At 37.5% G+C, this 17,349-nt stretch overlaps 1 protein-coding gene across 4 annotated transcripts in view; it reads left to right on the top strand.

Moving 5' to 3' along the window:
* SLC24A2 (solute carrier family 24 member 2) overlaps positions 1 to 17,349 on the top strand; it is a 112,762-nt gene that overhangs the window by 43,745 nt on the left and 51,668 nt on the right. For all 4 annotated transcript variants that reach the window (XM_058043389.1, XM_058043388.1, XM_058043387.1 and 1 more), the window contains exons 3-4: positions 12,280 to 12,318; positions 13,304 to 13,412. In XM_058043389.1, the coding sequence (XP_057899372.1) occupies positions 12,280 to 12,318; positions 13,304 to 13,412 (148 nt within the window). The remainder of the gene's footprint in view (positions 1 to 12,279; positions 12,319 to 13,303; positions 13,413 to 17,349) is intronic.

Raw genomic sequence — 17,349 nt, forward strand, 5'->3', positions numbered from 1 at the left:
CCATCTCTTGACTTGTTTTCATCCAGGATACCATGTCATTTTATGTGGCCTAAACCAAAGAATGCGTTCTTCTGTATTATATGCAATTGCAAATTAAGCTGGTATAGTTATATTAGCCAATTTATTTGCGTCAATTAATATATGTAGCTTCTCCACAGAGCTAATAAGAATCTGGAGAGCAGTTTTTCCAAAGGGTGTACCAAAACTTTGATTTTATGTTTGCGTTTAGGTCCAAAGTCTTTGGTGAAATGACCAGTCCATCCCTATGCAAATCTGTGCTTTACTGTTTTCTAGCTGTGCCCAAAAGATTGATAGGGATTGAAAATACTGTGATAGATTCTGTTAACACAACAAAATCACTCAGGTCGATTCTCCAGTTCTTTTTTCACAGATGGCATTACTAATCCAGCAGACAGGAGCAGCTCTTGTTTATACCCAACCTGAACAAGCCTTCAGCTAGAAATGAGACATGAAAAGGTTGGAATCCTGTTATAGTTCCTGCTTTGCCATCCTTTAATGAGCTCAGGGAGTGGTTTATCAGGTTGTCCTTACTGGCCTGTGCCTCTGGCTGTGGTGGAGGCCAGGAGTGAAAGCAGTGAGTGGCGTGGCACGTGGCTGAGCCGCAGCGTGACTGCTCGGTGCTGTGTGGGGCTGCTCTGCGTGCTGCGCTCGGCGCGGCCTGGCGCTCCGGGTCTGGCAGAAACACCAGCACCACCAACCCAGTTCGCCATAGCCTGAGGAGAGCAATTATAATTGTGTGTTGTTTTCTTTTAAACAGCCGTTGCTGTGAGAGCTGACTAGCATAGGTAGGATGTGAAGTGGTTTAAATGCTTTTTGCAGAAATACGTAGGGAATTGGTCTTGTTGAAGCAGTTGAACTCTCCAGATGCTGTTTGATCTAGCTTGTCAGGGTAAGTAACTCGACCTTGAGCCCTCCGTTTTCCCAGCTCTCAGTGTTGTGTGTCAGACACTTGTAACTTCAAACTACACCAAAGTCTTCAAAGTTTTGCATCTGGCTGTTTGCTGGGAGAGGCTCCAGGCTGAGCTAGCAAAATCCCAACAATCTGCAGGGTAAAAGTAGAGCCTGACTGCATGACTTCAAAAGCCCTTGTCAGGAAAGGTCTGGGAAAAGGTTTGAAATAGGAGCACATCCTACAGATAAACTTTATTATAAACATAATGAAACCGTAAATTTGCATTGCAAAATGTGTCTTTTATTTTTACTGTAGTTTTGTTTTATATCTAACAAACTATGAGATGGACACCTTCTTTCAGCATGCTGTGGAATAAATATCACCTCTTTTCCTGCATGCACAATCAGATCCTGTTCTCAATTAATTTGGTTTTATGCTAATGCCATGAAATTAATTCCAAGCAGTGTGAAATCAGACTTTGAGCCATTTTTTTTTGTTGTTTTGATCTGTTGGGCATATGCCAGTGTCCCCTGTACTTGTTATTTTTTTATTAAGATTATGATTTTACCTGATCTTCTTAATTTTTGTTATGTAATCTCTGTGAACTAGAATGCAGAGGTTTTGATAATTCAGATTTAACTAGAATATTGAAAACTATTGAAAACCATGATTGGTTTGAGAGAAGATTTCTGTGATTGTTAATAGGAAAGTTCAGTTTGCAAAAAAAAATACTGTCAGCAAGAATTGAACAGTGACAGATCTGATGATTCTGTCCCTTTCAATAAGCATGGTTTTGAACCAGAAGGAAAAAAAAAAGATTTAGTAATAAATAAAATTATTTAATAATAAATAAAATAAAGCAAGTGCATTTCAGGTATCACCATTCATATACACAGCACATAGCGCACTAACTGCATACTTCTTATGGAGCGTATTAAAAATGTACATACACAGAGATGTCTAGTGTAAAACTGCCAGCAAAGCTAGTGTAAAGCAAACAGGAGGCAGACAGATTTTGGGAGTTCTAATCTGTGTTTTTCCTCATTCTGTCCACACTCTGTTTTACAAATGGAAAGATGACTCTAAAAGATTCAAATACATTTATTCCTTTGACTCTCTTAATCAGCATCACTAAAACACAAAAGGTTGATGTAAAAGACCATGTATATAAAAAATATGAAGACCATATAATAAATAAAAGACCATATAATAAAAAATGACTTAAATTCATAAAATCCTGATTTGATATTCACAAACTCTACCATAAAAGTACCATGCTTACTGACAATTTACCTTGAAACAGACTGCAATTGTCCAAATCTCAGATGAATATTGTGAAAATAATCATCTGTGCATTGTTCACTGAAGTTTTTATATACTTGCAGAGTGATTGCAAAATTAGAAACATGTAGAGTCATAGCAATGGGAGTCTGGATTACTTCCAGATGGATTAACAATGCTCAGCATATAGTGATTTCTGTTTTGCCTTAACTAAAAGTTTTCTTTTATGACTAATTTAATTGTATTGAAATTATATCCTAGGAAACTAGGTTGTTCCCTCCTGGAGCAATCAGATTTTTGTAGATCCAACAGTATGTGTGCTATCTGGAAACACATTTCTTTTGGGATGTTAAAAACCAAAACATGATAACCTAGAACATAGTTCCAGGAACTGGCTATTAAATAATCCACAAATGTATATACTAAGGCTCAGAACATGGTTTTATTTGTCATAATAGAATTCATACCCAGTGTATTTCATTATGAGGCTCCAGCTTCACTGTGCAAGTTCAGCTCTTAGTTTCAAATCCCCTCTGTCTTGGGTGGCTTCACTCAATGCAAGGGTGTGGTTTTTGTTAAAAAACTCAGCCCAATCCTTCCATTTGGTGTACCTTTTACATTGAAGAAGGGCTGTTTGGGCTGGGCAATATGGAAAGTAAGGGGATGTAATAGCCCTCTTGTTGCTAAGTGCAGATAGTTATGAGCACACTTCTTACTGAAAGCAGATAGCTGAAACAGTGGGAACATCCCTCTCAGGTACAGAGGTGTGCCAGTCCCTCAAACAGAAGTGTTCCTGATGGGCTGGGTTTCCATGAGCATTGTGTGATGTGCCTGCCAATGATTCAGGAGGAAAGAAAAGGCACCAGGAAAGTCTAAGACACAATGAAAGAAGCACAGGTTCTGGAGGAAAAGTCAAGGGAGGAAGAGACCTCCTCGTCACTGTCTGCTACGTCCTCTCAGGAGGAAGCAGAGGGCCAGGCAGTGATCTCATCTCTCTGGTGACCAGCAACAGGATCTGAGGAACGCCATGAGGTTGTGTCAGAGAAGGTTTAGTTTGGAAAAGGTTCTTCATCCTGAGGGTGGCTGGGCACTGGAACAGCTCCCCAGGGCAGTGGTCACAGCATCAGCCTGACAGAGCTCACTCAGGAAGCATTTGGACAGTGCTCTCAGGCACACGGTGTGACCCTTGGAGCTGTCCTGTGCTGAGGCAGGAGTTGGGCTTGATGATCCTTGTGGGTGCCTTCCAACTCAGCATAGTCTGTGATTCTGTGATTTTATGATAGAGACAAACTGCATTTGGGGAGTAACTGATGGCTAAAAGGATGCTTGCAGCTAGGAGTAATGGCATGGTTTTGTGCTTGTGACTTCTGCAGTTAGAGACTGCAGACTTAGAGATACCAGACTTTCATTTTTATTGTAGTGGAATGGAATTAGATAAAAGACAGATGGAGTTATTGTGAGTTTCTCTTCTCTTGCTAATTGAAAGACCTTGCAGACTCTGATTTTGGCTGGTGTCCAAAATAGCATTTCTCAGCATAAGTCTCAGAGAAGCTTCATGTTTTAAAGTGAAGCTCATTGGCAGCTTACGGGTGAAGAAATGATTTTGCCATAGGCTGTAAATGGGATAAAGAGGTGAAATACAGCTAAGAGCTGTACCTCGGTAGCACCAGTACTACCACCCTCACTACTTCACCATGAATTTTCTCTTGCTTTCCTGTAGCTATGGCCTCCTGTTACATATCCATGTAAGTCGTTCCTAACTCCAGCACATCTGCTTTCCTGAATGCCTTATTCTCTTCCATCACAAGGGGAAATATCCTTGGAGCTGTATGTTTAGTTTAAATATTAATTGGAAGCTGTTTTGGGAGGGTCAGACTTTGCAGGGAAGAGCAACAGAGACACTGGCAATGATTTCCTTTCAGGCATCTGGTTCACAGTTGTAGGGACAAATCTGTAGTGTGAAAGGCAGTGTGAAATGGCACTGATGAAGGAAGGTGAGCACAAAGATCTTCTTTCTATCCTCAGTTATGTCATAAAGGGGGGACACAATTTCTCTAATGATCCAGACGCCGAGAGCCAAAATGGGGGAGGTCTGATTTAAGGTCTGAATGTTGTGACCCTTGGTTTAGGAAGAACATTGTCATTTAGGTCTTTCTGCCTCAGTTTCATATCTTAGCTCTAAAAGAGTTAAAAGTAACCTAGCATGTGCCTACTGCAGATTGTCCAGAACATGTCTGTTGGTCTCTAGAATCCCAGCACACAGGTATGCTCTTGATTTCAGTCACAATTCTTAAATCTCTTTCATCTTAATGCCAAGCAGAACACTGTAGAAAAACAATTAAAATCAGATCTAACAGAGTAAGAGAGAAGCTAATATAGGCCTCTTTTTTTCTTGTCCTAATCTGAAGAAAACTTTATTTTGTAGTTGTAGATGAAATTTGGAAATCTGACTTGCTTTTCTGTCCACAGCTCCCTCAGGGACACTTGCAGTACAGTGCTGGTTTCTTATCTGCAGGTTCTTTTGTAAAATTTCTTCTCTATTTCTTCATAAAATATTTTCTCCCTACCATTTCTTAGCCCTGAACCAGGTATAAGACAAAACCTTGGGTGGCATTTCCATGTTTCATTTGATAAGAAGGACCTAAGAGGCAGTGATGGAAAAGCTGAATATGGTTATCTGAAGGATTAACATAGAGGCAAATGGTATTCAGTGTCTGTTAGGAGGACAGGGAGCCTGAAATACTCTTGAGTTAAATAGGTAAAATTAAGATATTTCTTTTAGTAATACTTTGTCTTGGACATGATGTCTAGTTTCACATTGTAAAACTGAGAACATGTAACATAATCCAGTTGGTGGGTGAATAAAAAAAATTAAACCAACATATTTTTGTTCGTTTCCCTCCTACAATGTTGAGGAATTAGTCTAACATCCTAGAGCATGTAAAAAGCACTTCTACATCCTATGGGATGTGCAAGTGTTATGTGTGCTTTGATTACATGAATTCTTGTATAATCTTGTAAACCCTAATCTAGGTTCAGACTTGTTAGAGACATAAATAGCACAAAAAATTTTAACATCTTAGATGTTTGTTAGCTAAAAAAATGTTGTAGGTGTTACATATTGATCCTTCACCTATAGTTATTGGAGACACTGGTCTCAAAGAAGAGCTTATTGAAAGCTTCTTATTGAAGCTTATTGCTTTGTAGCTTATTGAAATGAACCTCTATGTTGTGCTCAGCAGGACATACAAAACCCAAATGAGCACAGTTAATTTCTGTAGAGAGGGCAGTTATACCCAGTAACCTGCTCCTAAAGCAATCAGCCTTTTCCATAAGAAAAAACGTTCTTTACAAACAGTGTCTCTATTCCTAGTTAACTAATGAGGAAATGGAGGAACAGAAGCTGACTGCTAGATTTTGCCCGTTACACTGGTGTAAAACTGATACCCATGTTCCTGCAGCTCATAGCTGCCATCATGCTCCCAGGGATGATGATTTTATTTTTTGAAATACAGTTATTTGGAATGTTTGTACCTCAATACCAACTATATTGGTGATGCTTTCCTTTAGACCTGCTCTCTCTCTCTTTTTTTCTTTTTTTTCTTTTTTTTTTTTTTTTAATATGTGAATTGGACCACTTTTAATGTTATTACTGCTTCATGGAGAAGGTAGTCTCACAGGATAGCCAAGACTTTCCCTTTGGCCAGTGTTCTGTGTTCTAGTCTCTGTCCCTTTCCAATACAGTGGGAAACATCCACTGTTAGCAATACTCATCTAGTTTTCCCAATATCATGAATTATTGTACATGCCTCTGACACATTTGCTTATCCAGAGAGCTCAATCAGGCATTTCTGCCAGCTGACAATAAAGTCAGTCAGCAGAGATCCTGGTAACAAAAAAGTCTCCTGGAGGGGAAAGGCAGATGTGCAATAAGGTGAGAGAAGTGAGCAGATCTTGGTGGAACAGGGACATGATGAGGGCAGCTGAGGATGTGTTGATTCAGTATTTGCTCCCTATGGGCTGTGCAGGCTTCTTCTCTGCAGCTGGAGCTGTCCTTCAGGATCTCCAGGATGCTTGAGGCGGGAAGGCAGTGGAACTGCAGCCTTCTTGCCCATGTGATGAATCCTCTGCAGTATACAGCCAACTGACTGCAGTAAAATTTATTCAGGAGCTGCAAATCAGTGTAGCAACAGCCACAGCTGAGATTTGTCAAACAATTTCCCCTCTGGGAATTATTGTGACCACTTCTAAGGCAAACTCTGAAACCTCCATTATCTGTAGCAGATCCTTTGTGTATTTAGACAGGGAGAAGTTCCAGGGAGTGGGGTTTTTTTGCTGGCTTATTACTAAGCCACTCATGTTTGATTGAGTTACAAGAAATGAAAAGCAAGCATTTTCTGTCAGTGTCTCTGTGGTGTATTTGCAGTTCAGATTAAAACCTTCCCAGTCCCCTCCTTACATTTTGCTTCTTTATTTTTAGGTGATTTTACTTGCAAAATTTCTTATGTTTCATGAACTTATACTAATGCACTCACTTGTGCTTTCTCATGTAATGTTGATGCAGTAGCAGCATATTAAAGACTTTAAGTCCATGTATTTTAAAGTTATCCACATAAATCCATGCTGAAGTACTTAAACCGTCACTTGTGAACACATGTTTTGTGCATGTGTATCTAATGACTGCTAAGTACCCAGATTTAGATTTTTATTTATTTATTTACTTACTTATTTAAAGATTCTTTTGCCCCCCTGAAAGTTTCATAGACATGCAGAGCTGTGGTGCTAAATTATTTGACTCAAAAAATAGCAAAAGGTGACTTCATTAGTAAGTCTTGAAATGAGGGTAAGAGGGACAACTTAAAACTGCATAATTATTTTTGACACTAAGGTGATTAAAAACTCCTGAAGTCTTTAAGCTTGAGCTATTACATTGCCACCCTAAGCCAAAGATACCTGACTTTAAGCAAGTTCAGAGAAGGTAAGAGACATGGGGCAGACTCTTCCTTACACATGATGAGTAACTAAATACCATATAATTGGTTATACAGTCTGACTAGAAGAGCCTTATTTCACACAGTGGGATGCACAGATATCTGGAATTAAATAAGTTGACCTAACTTTAGGATGTGATTTAGCAACTGATGGCTTACACCATCTATTTGTCACTACTCAAATCAACTAAGATACATCTCTCCTGAACATTTATGAGGATTCACTATGTGTATGCACATTGGGTAATTGCATGAATAGACTGGCATAAAAGAGACAACTGATCTGAAATAACAAAGTCATTTGCTTGTTCCAGAGCTACAGCTTTCATACTTCTAAACAAGCAGTTATAAATGTAGCCAGATATTCCATTTTGGTGGTCCAGGTTAATGCCTTTGGAAGTTCAACCTCTAATTTAATAAATTCTTCATTTTGATGAGTAAAACAACTTTACAACCTCAGGTTAATTTTGGATTTGGTTTTGTGAATCATGTTTACTTTCTTCAACAGCACAGAGATCTGCTTCTTTAAGTTAAACTTCCTGTTTCATTTTATATTTAGGAAAGGTGAAAAGAAGAAGGCAAAGTTAAAAATAACTTTAGTGTATTTTTCTATAGTGTATTTTCTATTTTTCTTCCTCTGTTTTAAATAAGATCCAGGGTTCTATATGCAGTGTTAATCCAGAGTCTGGATTCAGATACTGATGTCTAAGCAGTAACATGTAAGTTAAAATCTTTACCATCAGTTTACTGTAGAGGTATCCCCTTGCAGCTACTTACAGTCTTTCTACAGAAATAATCTAGAGAGTGGGGTAATGAGGTGTGTCACCTTCAGTTTAAAGTTGTACTGGCTCCACTGCAGCACCTCACAGAGGTACTGCAGGTGGTGATGGCAAACTTTTATTTCCATGGATACCTAGAATTTTAGTGTAAGTATATTGAGACCACTAGGATTTGATCTTTTGAGCCAACCATCAAGTAGGCAAAGATTATAAATTTGCATTGTTTTGAAGTATTGAGAGAAAGGAACTCTAAGGGATTTTCTAATTTGGTAAAATTCAAAGATCTATGCATTAAGAGAACTAGATAAAATACTAGCTTTGTTTTTTCATTCCCTCACTAAGCTTATTAGGCTTATTTCTGAAATCTACCAAGGTGAATTTGTTGCTAGGATTTTAGTTATGTCTTAACTTGACTTACCATATAATTTCAAAGAAATGCACAACAGTTCTATTCCAAGTGCATTACTAACACTCCTTAGGATACTGTTTTTTAGAAATTACACTAAACTGTCTTAGGTTAACTAGATTGACTCCAGTGGCTGGCTTGGAAATCTATCTCATTTTTCTGCAGTTCAGTCTAGCAAAATACCCTGCAGACCTTAAGTGTAAGATTAGACAATCCTAGACAAATGCACCAACAAAACTCATCTTCTCTAATTAACTTGAGAACTTACAAGTGGTGACTCACTGCCAGCTGTAAAGTTGCTGTGTCCAGATGCCACTTTTTAAAGCAGGCATAAGAGAGAACTGCAGAAGTCCTGGGCTTGAAAGCATCTTGAGAAAATTATGCAAATTCCTGTCTGGGCTCATAATACAATAATTGGAGACACCATATTGCATTCAGCACCACACTGTGAACCAACAAATATCACTAAAAGCCATTATTCTCAAAAAAGATTGACTGATTGATTGATTGACTGATTGATTTTTAACAGCTTTTCATTATTATATTTGGAAAATGTTTATCAAGCAGAAAAGAGATGTGAACGCACACTGCAGAAAGGGTGTTGAAATCCCATTACATTTTTACTTGCTTTTGTTTGACAGCATACTTTTCTCATATTAGGAGAAGAGAATGTGCAGTTCAGTTCACTGATTGTTTCTGGCTACTGAACCTTTAATATGGAAGCTTCAATTAGGGCAACAACTGCTCGAGCTGCAGACAGTCAGCTTTCTGATTCTGGCAGTGGACTACACACTCTAACAGATTATTCTAGTTACTAGCCGTCTTTTGTTAACAGGGATGCTCTGTGTCAAATTCCTAGAGCTTTTTTAGATACTGCTCCTCGTTTGACTGTTATGATGCCCTTTGTGTCAAAGGAAAGCACTGGGATACTCAGCAGGCACTTGGTGAGCCATCACCTCTTGCATTAATCTCTCAGAACCCTGGTTTTCAATAACATATGTTCCCAAACAAGGCAAGGAAATTGTCAGGCTCAATCACTGATGAACCTAGTTCACTGAGGGAGAGAGACATATAAAAAGAATTCCAGAAACCATTTCTCCATAGCAAGTAGACACTTTTAATGCATCCTTCCTGAAACAAAATGTTTTAAGACTTTTAGCTCATCTGAAACAAGCTGAATACATGATCGTTGATGGCGGCAGAAGGATGGACAAATTCTTATGTCCTGCCATGGGGAATGGGAGAACTAACAAATACTCCATTGAATTCTCTGAAAAAATTAGTGATCTGTTTAATGATTAATCATTTTATAATTCTGATAAAAACAGGATAATTGATTGTGCCCCAAACATTTTGAATAAGAAGGTATGTTAGAAGGCAATTTTTTCACTTTGCAGAATCATAATAAATTCATGGTTTTAAAGAAATTAAAGCATGCAATTGCAAAAGATAGTTTTTACTAAGAAATATTTGTAGTTTATAAGACATGGAACCTTCATTTCTTTCTGATCCTAAGGGAACTAACATGCAACAGTTGTCATGATTTAAGAACAAACCTATCTTTGCAGAAACAGTGTATTTTCTTTTAAATATTATTGTTGAATGTCCCACAAATGCAATATTTGCTCCCAGTGCAAAGAACACCACCAACTGGACCAGTTTTTAAGTGTTGCCTCAAATTAGGGTGGCATAAAATGCCTGAATACTCAAAGTTTCTGTAAGCGAAAAATGATACTTTAAGATGCTTTCCCATGCAGTGTATGATACCGAAACTAAATAGCAAAGACCATGTTCAAAATTTGCTGTGAACAATAGTAAAATAGTTTAATTTTCCATCCTGGTTTGGACAAAATGCCATCCAGTACTGTGGACAGCAACACTAAATTTTTCACTGTCATTGTTTAAGACACTATTTAAAGGAGAGTTTTTTAATTGTTTCTCCAGGACAGAATCCAGGAAATATAAGTATTTAATATCACCAGAATAAAAAACAATTGTTTCATTCCTGTTTTTGAAATTGTCCTGAATATTTCTGCTAGAATATAGCTTGACTGGCAAGTTAAACTCAGAAACAATTACATGGTTAATCAAGTGTGGAAAAAATAAATTAAAAAATCCATTTCATGGTGTATGCCCCAATTTGTATTGGCAAATAATTAAATTATTTCACGCTTCTGTTTCCTTAATGCAGATGGAAAATGTGTTTCATTGTTCTTTCTCTTTTTTATATAATTATCTTTTGCTAATTGAATTGTGTGGTGCAAATTATCAACTAGCTGTTTTTAAGCATTCATTTAGCTTCATCTCATTCTTTTTTCAAATAAATGAGAAATGTTTTGTTCAACATGAAATTTTGAAAAGTGATAGTCTTCAGACCTTTTTCAGGTAGAAAGTACAATTTACTCAGTTTCGTCAAATATACATTCTCATGTCTTTCAATATTAAAAATAAAAAATGGATTTCCTTTCTTCAGAGAATCAAAGTTTCAAATAATACATTTTTTGACCTTCTAATCAAGTTCCAGTTCTGCACATTCATCCATCTATCACAGATTTTACTTCTATAACTATAGCCACTGATCCTTAGGACTCAGCTACCCTAAACCCCTTCTTTTTTGGAGATAATACAAGCTTTCCCCAGCTTGTCCTTTTTGCCTCCTTGCAAATTTTGCTGTGAGATGGATTTTTTTTCCATTTTTTTTGAAGGTTCCTCAAAATACTCACATATAAATTGTGGATTTGCTCATTTTTGTGTGTTTGTATCTGAAACGCATGAATATGTAAAATATATAACCATATATACGTACACATTAGGCCAACATTTTCTGAGATGCATCTACTTTTGAAATAGCATTTTAGAACACAGATTTTGTGTTTTCTTTTAGTTTCATTTTCATTCCTTTCAAAGTTCTTTTTGTGATAGTTTTCTTCAATAGAGCATAAACCCTTTTTCCTATTATTTTCTTATACAAGGATAGATTTATTTTAGAGGTGAGAGGTGTTCCTTTATTAGAACAAAGATGTTTTTGTTGTCTGATTATCTTTTCTTTGAGTTAATAGTCAGAGCTGCAGCAGTACATTTTTGACAAGGAGTTTGGTTGTCATTATTCTTGTATTTATTATGGAACATAAAGGATTTGCTCTGTCATCAGTGTTTGTTCATGGCTGCTTGCCTTCCACTTAACCTTCAAAGTTAGTTAACCCCAAAGGCATGCCCAAAAAATCACCGTTGATGTGTGTCCAAAAATGGTGCTTCACTAAATGGGAGAGATTGTTCTGTGGAACAGTTGTGATGTAATTTGTTTTCTGTGTATTACATAGCACTAAAGAGTCTTTGAGATGGAGAAAATAATTTAATACCCATTCAGAGTCTCATTTTCCTTCATGGCAGGGCAGTGTGTGCCATGCTGCTTGCCCTTAATCAGAGCTAAATGGTAATTTGTGGGGTGTTGTTAAACTGAAACACATTTTTTCATTTCCTTGCCTAGTCTCTTGCTGCAAAATACAAAGGTTACTCATTTTTAGGCATTTTTTTGTGGAGCAGCTGATCAATCCTGAGTTTCTTGTTGCCCTTAGTCTTCTATCTTCACTCTCTCAAACTGGTTTCTGTACAGGGAGTTTGCCTCCCTGGGTAATTTGTATGAAGTGAACATAGTGATCTGCAGCCCAGCTGCTGTGCCAGGCCTGAAATGACAACAGTTCCTGTCCAAGAAACTGACAAGAGTAATAGGCGCTTGCACATTGCAGTGTGAATTTACTCTGATTTACTTATCAGTGGGATGCCTTGAGTTGTTCAAAAATCTATCACAACAGAATTCATAGGATCAGATATGTGTGATGTTCTATTGCCTTTCCATTCCCTACGTGCTCCATCTGACACTTCTTTTTGTTCTTTTTCCTATTCATGCAGTCACCTAATGCTGGAGACAAGGATGACCAAACGTTGACGGTAGGCAGCAATTATACATCTGAGCATTTGTTTCTCAGGAGGGTGGTGAGACAAGCCTTACATTAGTTTGCTGTGCATCAACATTTTTCTAAATTGCTGGGATTTCTTTCTCCTCCTATACTGCTACGGAGTTGAAATAATTTATTTCCAAACATAAAGCAGTGAATTAATATTCTTTATTGTTTTCTATAATTTCTCACTTTGTATGTGTACAATACGAAAGATTATTCCATGAATTTTTGCCAAATAGTATTTTCTTCAGTGTTGTTTTTTTTTCTCTAATTGGAGTTTAGGGTCTTCCTAGTCAGTAGTCTGTTGGCTCTCACTATCCTTTTTATTGAAATACACAGCCACTAAACAGTCTTATTCTGTGTATATAAAATGCATTGATTATTATACTAGACAATTGCATGGGGAACAGAATCTCAGACTATGTTTTGTATTTCATTACAAGCATGCAAAAGATGCTTGTACATTAGATTCGTTGCTGCAGATGTCTGAACTGCCTTACCACACTTTCAGTCTCTTTTTGCCATGAGACCAATGGATCCAGCCAAAATGAAGAGCATGTTTCTGACTGAGTGCCATTAAAAGGATACTACTGTCTGCCCTTTTTCTCCATAATTTCGATCATACGCATATTTGCAATGTACTGAAGTAATAAAAATTATAACTTCAGGGATTTAAGCAAAAGGTTCTACAAAGAAAAAAATTGTTAGTTCTTCCTGATGCAAGTATGAGGTTTTCATTTTCTTAACACTTTATGAGTTTTCGCAAAGAAAGATTCTTTTTGCCATGTTTTTTTCCTGAGTCCTGAGAGACTAATGGCTGTTCTGACAATCCATCCCCTCCAGAGAAATTATATCCCCTCCAGAAAAATGTTTCATCGTACAGTGAGGTGTGAGATCAATGCATATTGTTTCGGACATCATTCCACACAGAAAACAAAAAGACCCTAAATTCTTCACCATATTTTTTACCCTAGACCAAGCCACGTCTCCAGCGGGGAGGAAGCTCCGCATCTCTCCACAACAGTCTAATGAGGAACAGCATCTTCCAGCTCATGATTCACACACTTGACCCACTGGCCGAAGGTATGCCTATTAATTTTTTTTTTTTTTTGCTTTCCTGATGCAAAAGCAAACAAATGCTTTATTTTTCCTTTCTCTCCATGAAACTGTTTTTTGCATTTCTCTTGCTTTCATCAGTCTTTTCTGATGGCTAGATTTTCTGAGAGAGTTCTGCACTTTTATGGTGTGATTTACATACTCACACCAAGACTTTCAACTTAGGAAATGTGTTCATTACAGTAAAACTAAAACTGGTCACTTGGTCAGTGCATAAATACTGATTCTCTTCTCTTCTGGCTTCAACAGCAATGTAAAAGCTACAGAAACTGCATAGTCCTGTACTTTCATGAAGATTTTTTTTGTTTTCCTCCCTGATTTTGATTTTATTTAAAAAGAAAGTCACAATGATGGATAATTTGTCATGAGCACTGTAGGAAAGAATGAGAATCCGTTGATTTGACTTCGGGTTGTTTAATGCTGACTTTAATAAAAATGCAGCCAACATACCTCTGTGTTACATGTATGCAAATGATTTATTTGCTTTATCCAAGTGTGGTGTGATTTATTGTTTCTTTGACAAATTAGCAAGAAGACCAATGCTTTAATCTGAGAAGCTGACTATATTGGCTTTGTAATTGTGGAGTGATCTGTCTCTCAGATTCTAGTAGAAGAATCAAAAAAATTCAAGGCCGTGTGTTATTTGATGTCTGTGTGTGTCGGACCTCTCTTGCTGCACTAATAGTTTTCTTGAGAAATAGCACTTGTGAAAGAATAGGGATGTTCTAAAGAGACCTAAAATATTACTGACAGACCTTTCAAACTTCAGTGACCAAAAACTATGTATAGCACTTCACATGAGCATACATAACAGATTGACGACTACAAGAAAGCTAGAATAGTTGACTGGAGCACAATTTGAATCTAATGTAAATTGAGAATAAGATCATCTCTCAGGTACTTTTCAATTGCTCAAGCTTATTTCATTTGTTTCCCATACATAGCTTGTTCAGTGTTCAGACCTGTCCACTTTTGTGCTATAGTAAGCTTTTGCTGTGTAGTGTGATCCAGAGGCTTCTCCCTTCATGACAGTGAAGGACAAAAGGAGTTTGAAATTTGAAATTCATCTTGAGGGAGACAAAAACCCTACACTTCTGACAAACAGGTATTACTTATAATTAAGTCAAATAACTCAGTTTTGGTTTTCATATGTCAGTAAAACTATTGATACAATTCAAACAATAGATTGATTGTTGATTGATAGAGATGTTTGCAATGCATAAATCTAACTTAAATTAATCCAGTAACATTTTCTTCAGGGTTTTTTCGCATGTAGTACTTCACTACTTACAGATGTTTTCCTTTCCAAAGTCTTTCATTTGTCCTGGGAATAATACTCTTTAGAAAAACTGGGAATAGAAATGTATTCCTGCCTTCAAGTAAGTGCATTTCATTATCTGGACATTTCATTAAAACTAACACACTAAATTTACAAAAGGGCAAAAGAATCTACTTACCTTTACAGTAAACTCTGTATTTGAATGCAAAACTTCCTTGAAGAAAGGGCCAAAAAGCTGCTGGGAAATAGCCTTTGTATGTGCAGATATTTAAGTTGGTGTAGATAAAGAAGCCAGTATTTCAAGCTTTTGCTGACTTTACAGAATTCAAATATTAGCTCATGAGAGCATGAAAGTGCAATTCATTCAATTGCATGTGGAACACTGGTTTTAGCTTTTTATAAACAGACTTACGACTCTAGGAAAAAATTGAGAAAAATGCATCCATGTTTCTGTCACACATTATTAACCTTTTCTGAGGCACCACTTCATTTGTACACAGACTCAGTTTTCAAGATCTTTTGCACAGCAGGCAGTTTGGAGGGCAAACATGAGGAGTACTGGATGTGTCCACTGAACACACTAATGTTGTTTTCTGAAATTTTAAGCTTTTGAGTGTCTGTATTAATTATTCTGTATTCACCTTATTCTGCAAACTTCCATTCAGGAAAAAATTCATTTTATGTAAATAATGTGTCAGGTTTGGGCAGGTAATGCTAGTTAATACATTTGGATGTCGTTGTATTTTAATCTTACATTCACTTAAAAACTATGTGTGAAAATGCCTGTGGGTACCTACTGTATACAATATTAATTATCTACTTGGATCTGTATGAATTTTACCGACCAAATTTCTCCCCATCTTTTTGTGGTTTAAACTGTGTATAAGACATTGAAGAACCAAACTGGTGCATCATCTTTATTTTAAGAGCCTTTTACCATGCCGCCTAAGTAATTTTTTAAGCTGATAGCATTTCATTATTACAAATTGAAAGAAATAATATTTATTAAGTGTCTGAGAAATCAGTCCTCTGCTCTATAAACCCATTATCTGGGGAGATGTAGAAATGTAAATGAGTACCTGGTGCTTTCTCTGGCCCATGTGACTCTCTCCAATTTACACGCCCTTTCCTCTAGCAAAAAAACTCAACAGTTTGGAGTTTAGCATAAGCAAAGAAAATTAGCTCTGCTACACTCATGTAATGGATGATGATGGACCTGCTGCATGACCAATGGGGCTAAAGGGTTTCTTCCAAATCATTTGATGCAAGTATGGATCAGACTCAAAGGAAAAGTAGAAAGATGTTATAAAAATTTTTCATTCTTGCTTTAGTCAGCCTAAATTTCCTCAGTATTTCTGCCAGATGATGACTTAGATCAATAGGTCAAAAGCATTGCATCCTTTGCTGAGTCTGTAGGATTTGCAGAAAAACAGTTTATGAGAGCATTAAAAAGTGCCACTCTGAAATAAAAAAATAAGTTTGAAAGGTGTCTATCAAAGCTACCACATACACAGGGACCCTGGCAGGCCCTGCACTTGGGCATACTCCTGACATCTTCCTCCTTCTTGTCTCATTGCCTTTTTCTGCATTTCTCTAGCAATTACTTCTTGGCCCTTTTCATACTGGATCTCACTCCCCTGCACCCTCCTTCTTTCAGCCTTCTCCCATGAGATGGCTTCTTCAGCCCCTGCTGGCTGCTGGCTCCGTTCATCCGATCTCTTCCCGCCACACTGCGGCTGTCACAGCCACCTGAGCTGTCTGCGCAGTGCCTGGAAAAGTGTGCCTAGTCTGCGGGCTCTGCGCTTGGTACCTGAGGGCTTCTAGATCAAATATTGCCTTCAGAAGTTACATTTCTAACTTTTGCACTGCTGCAGAGAGATACAGCTTTTTTTTTCTCTTTAAGTCAGTAATAAAATTCATTGTTACATTCCCTTGAACAATTGCAAGGGAAATGGGGGCACCAGAAGGCACACTGCACTGTCACTTGGAGTTATGTGGATTTTGCAAGGGTGACAGAGAAGAAGTCCATCTGCATCCTCTTGATAGCAAAAGCTGTATAGAGTGTATAAATAGGCCATGTGACTGTTAAAGATCAGCTTGACCTACACACCATTATTACTGCATTAACATTCAGTGTATTTATAGAAAACCAGCTCATCAAATTTACTTCTGAATAATTCATTTGTGAAGTCAGAACCAACCTCTAATGCAATTGAAAGCATATTAAAAATGCACTTGATTGCAAGTAGGATAACATGAAATGAGAGAGTAAGATTTACTTTCCAAAAATGTCGATAAACAGAGCAGTCCCTATATACTATTGCACACTTGTGAACCTATCCTTCCTTTTCCCTTTTCACATAATAAATGTGGCTTTATATGGCTTGTGGCTGTCTTGTAAAAGCCAACTTGCAAACTCTCCAGAATCAGCAGGCTTGCAAGGTGTTCAGCCCACCTCTGACAGCTGAGTAATATCTGAGATCAGTGGGAGCTGCTGGATATTTGGCTCTTTATAATCAGGCAGGTGTGCAGTCATGCTGTGGATTTAACAGTCTAGACAAGGAAGGCTTCTCCCCTTCAAAATCTTGGTCTCAGCATAAAGCTTATAAGAAGATAAGAGTTCGG

Source organism: Melospiza georgiana, chromosome Z (assembly GCF_028018845.1).
Source record: "Melospiza georgiana isolate bMelGeo1 chromosome Z, bMelGeo1.pri, whole genome shotgun sequence".
Taxonomy (NCBI): Eukaryota; Metazoa; Chordata; class Aves; order Passeriformes; family Passerellidae; genus Melospiza; species Melospiza georgiana.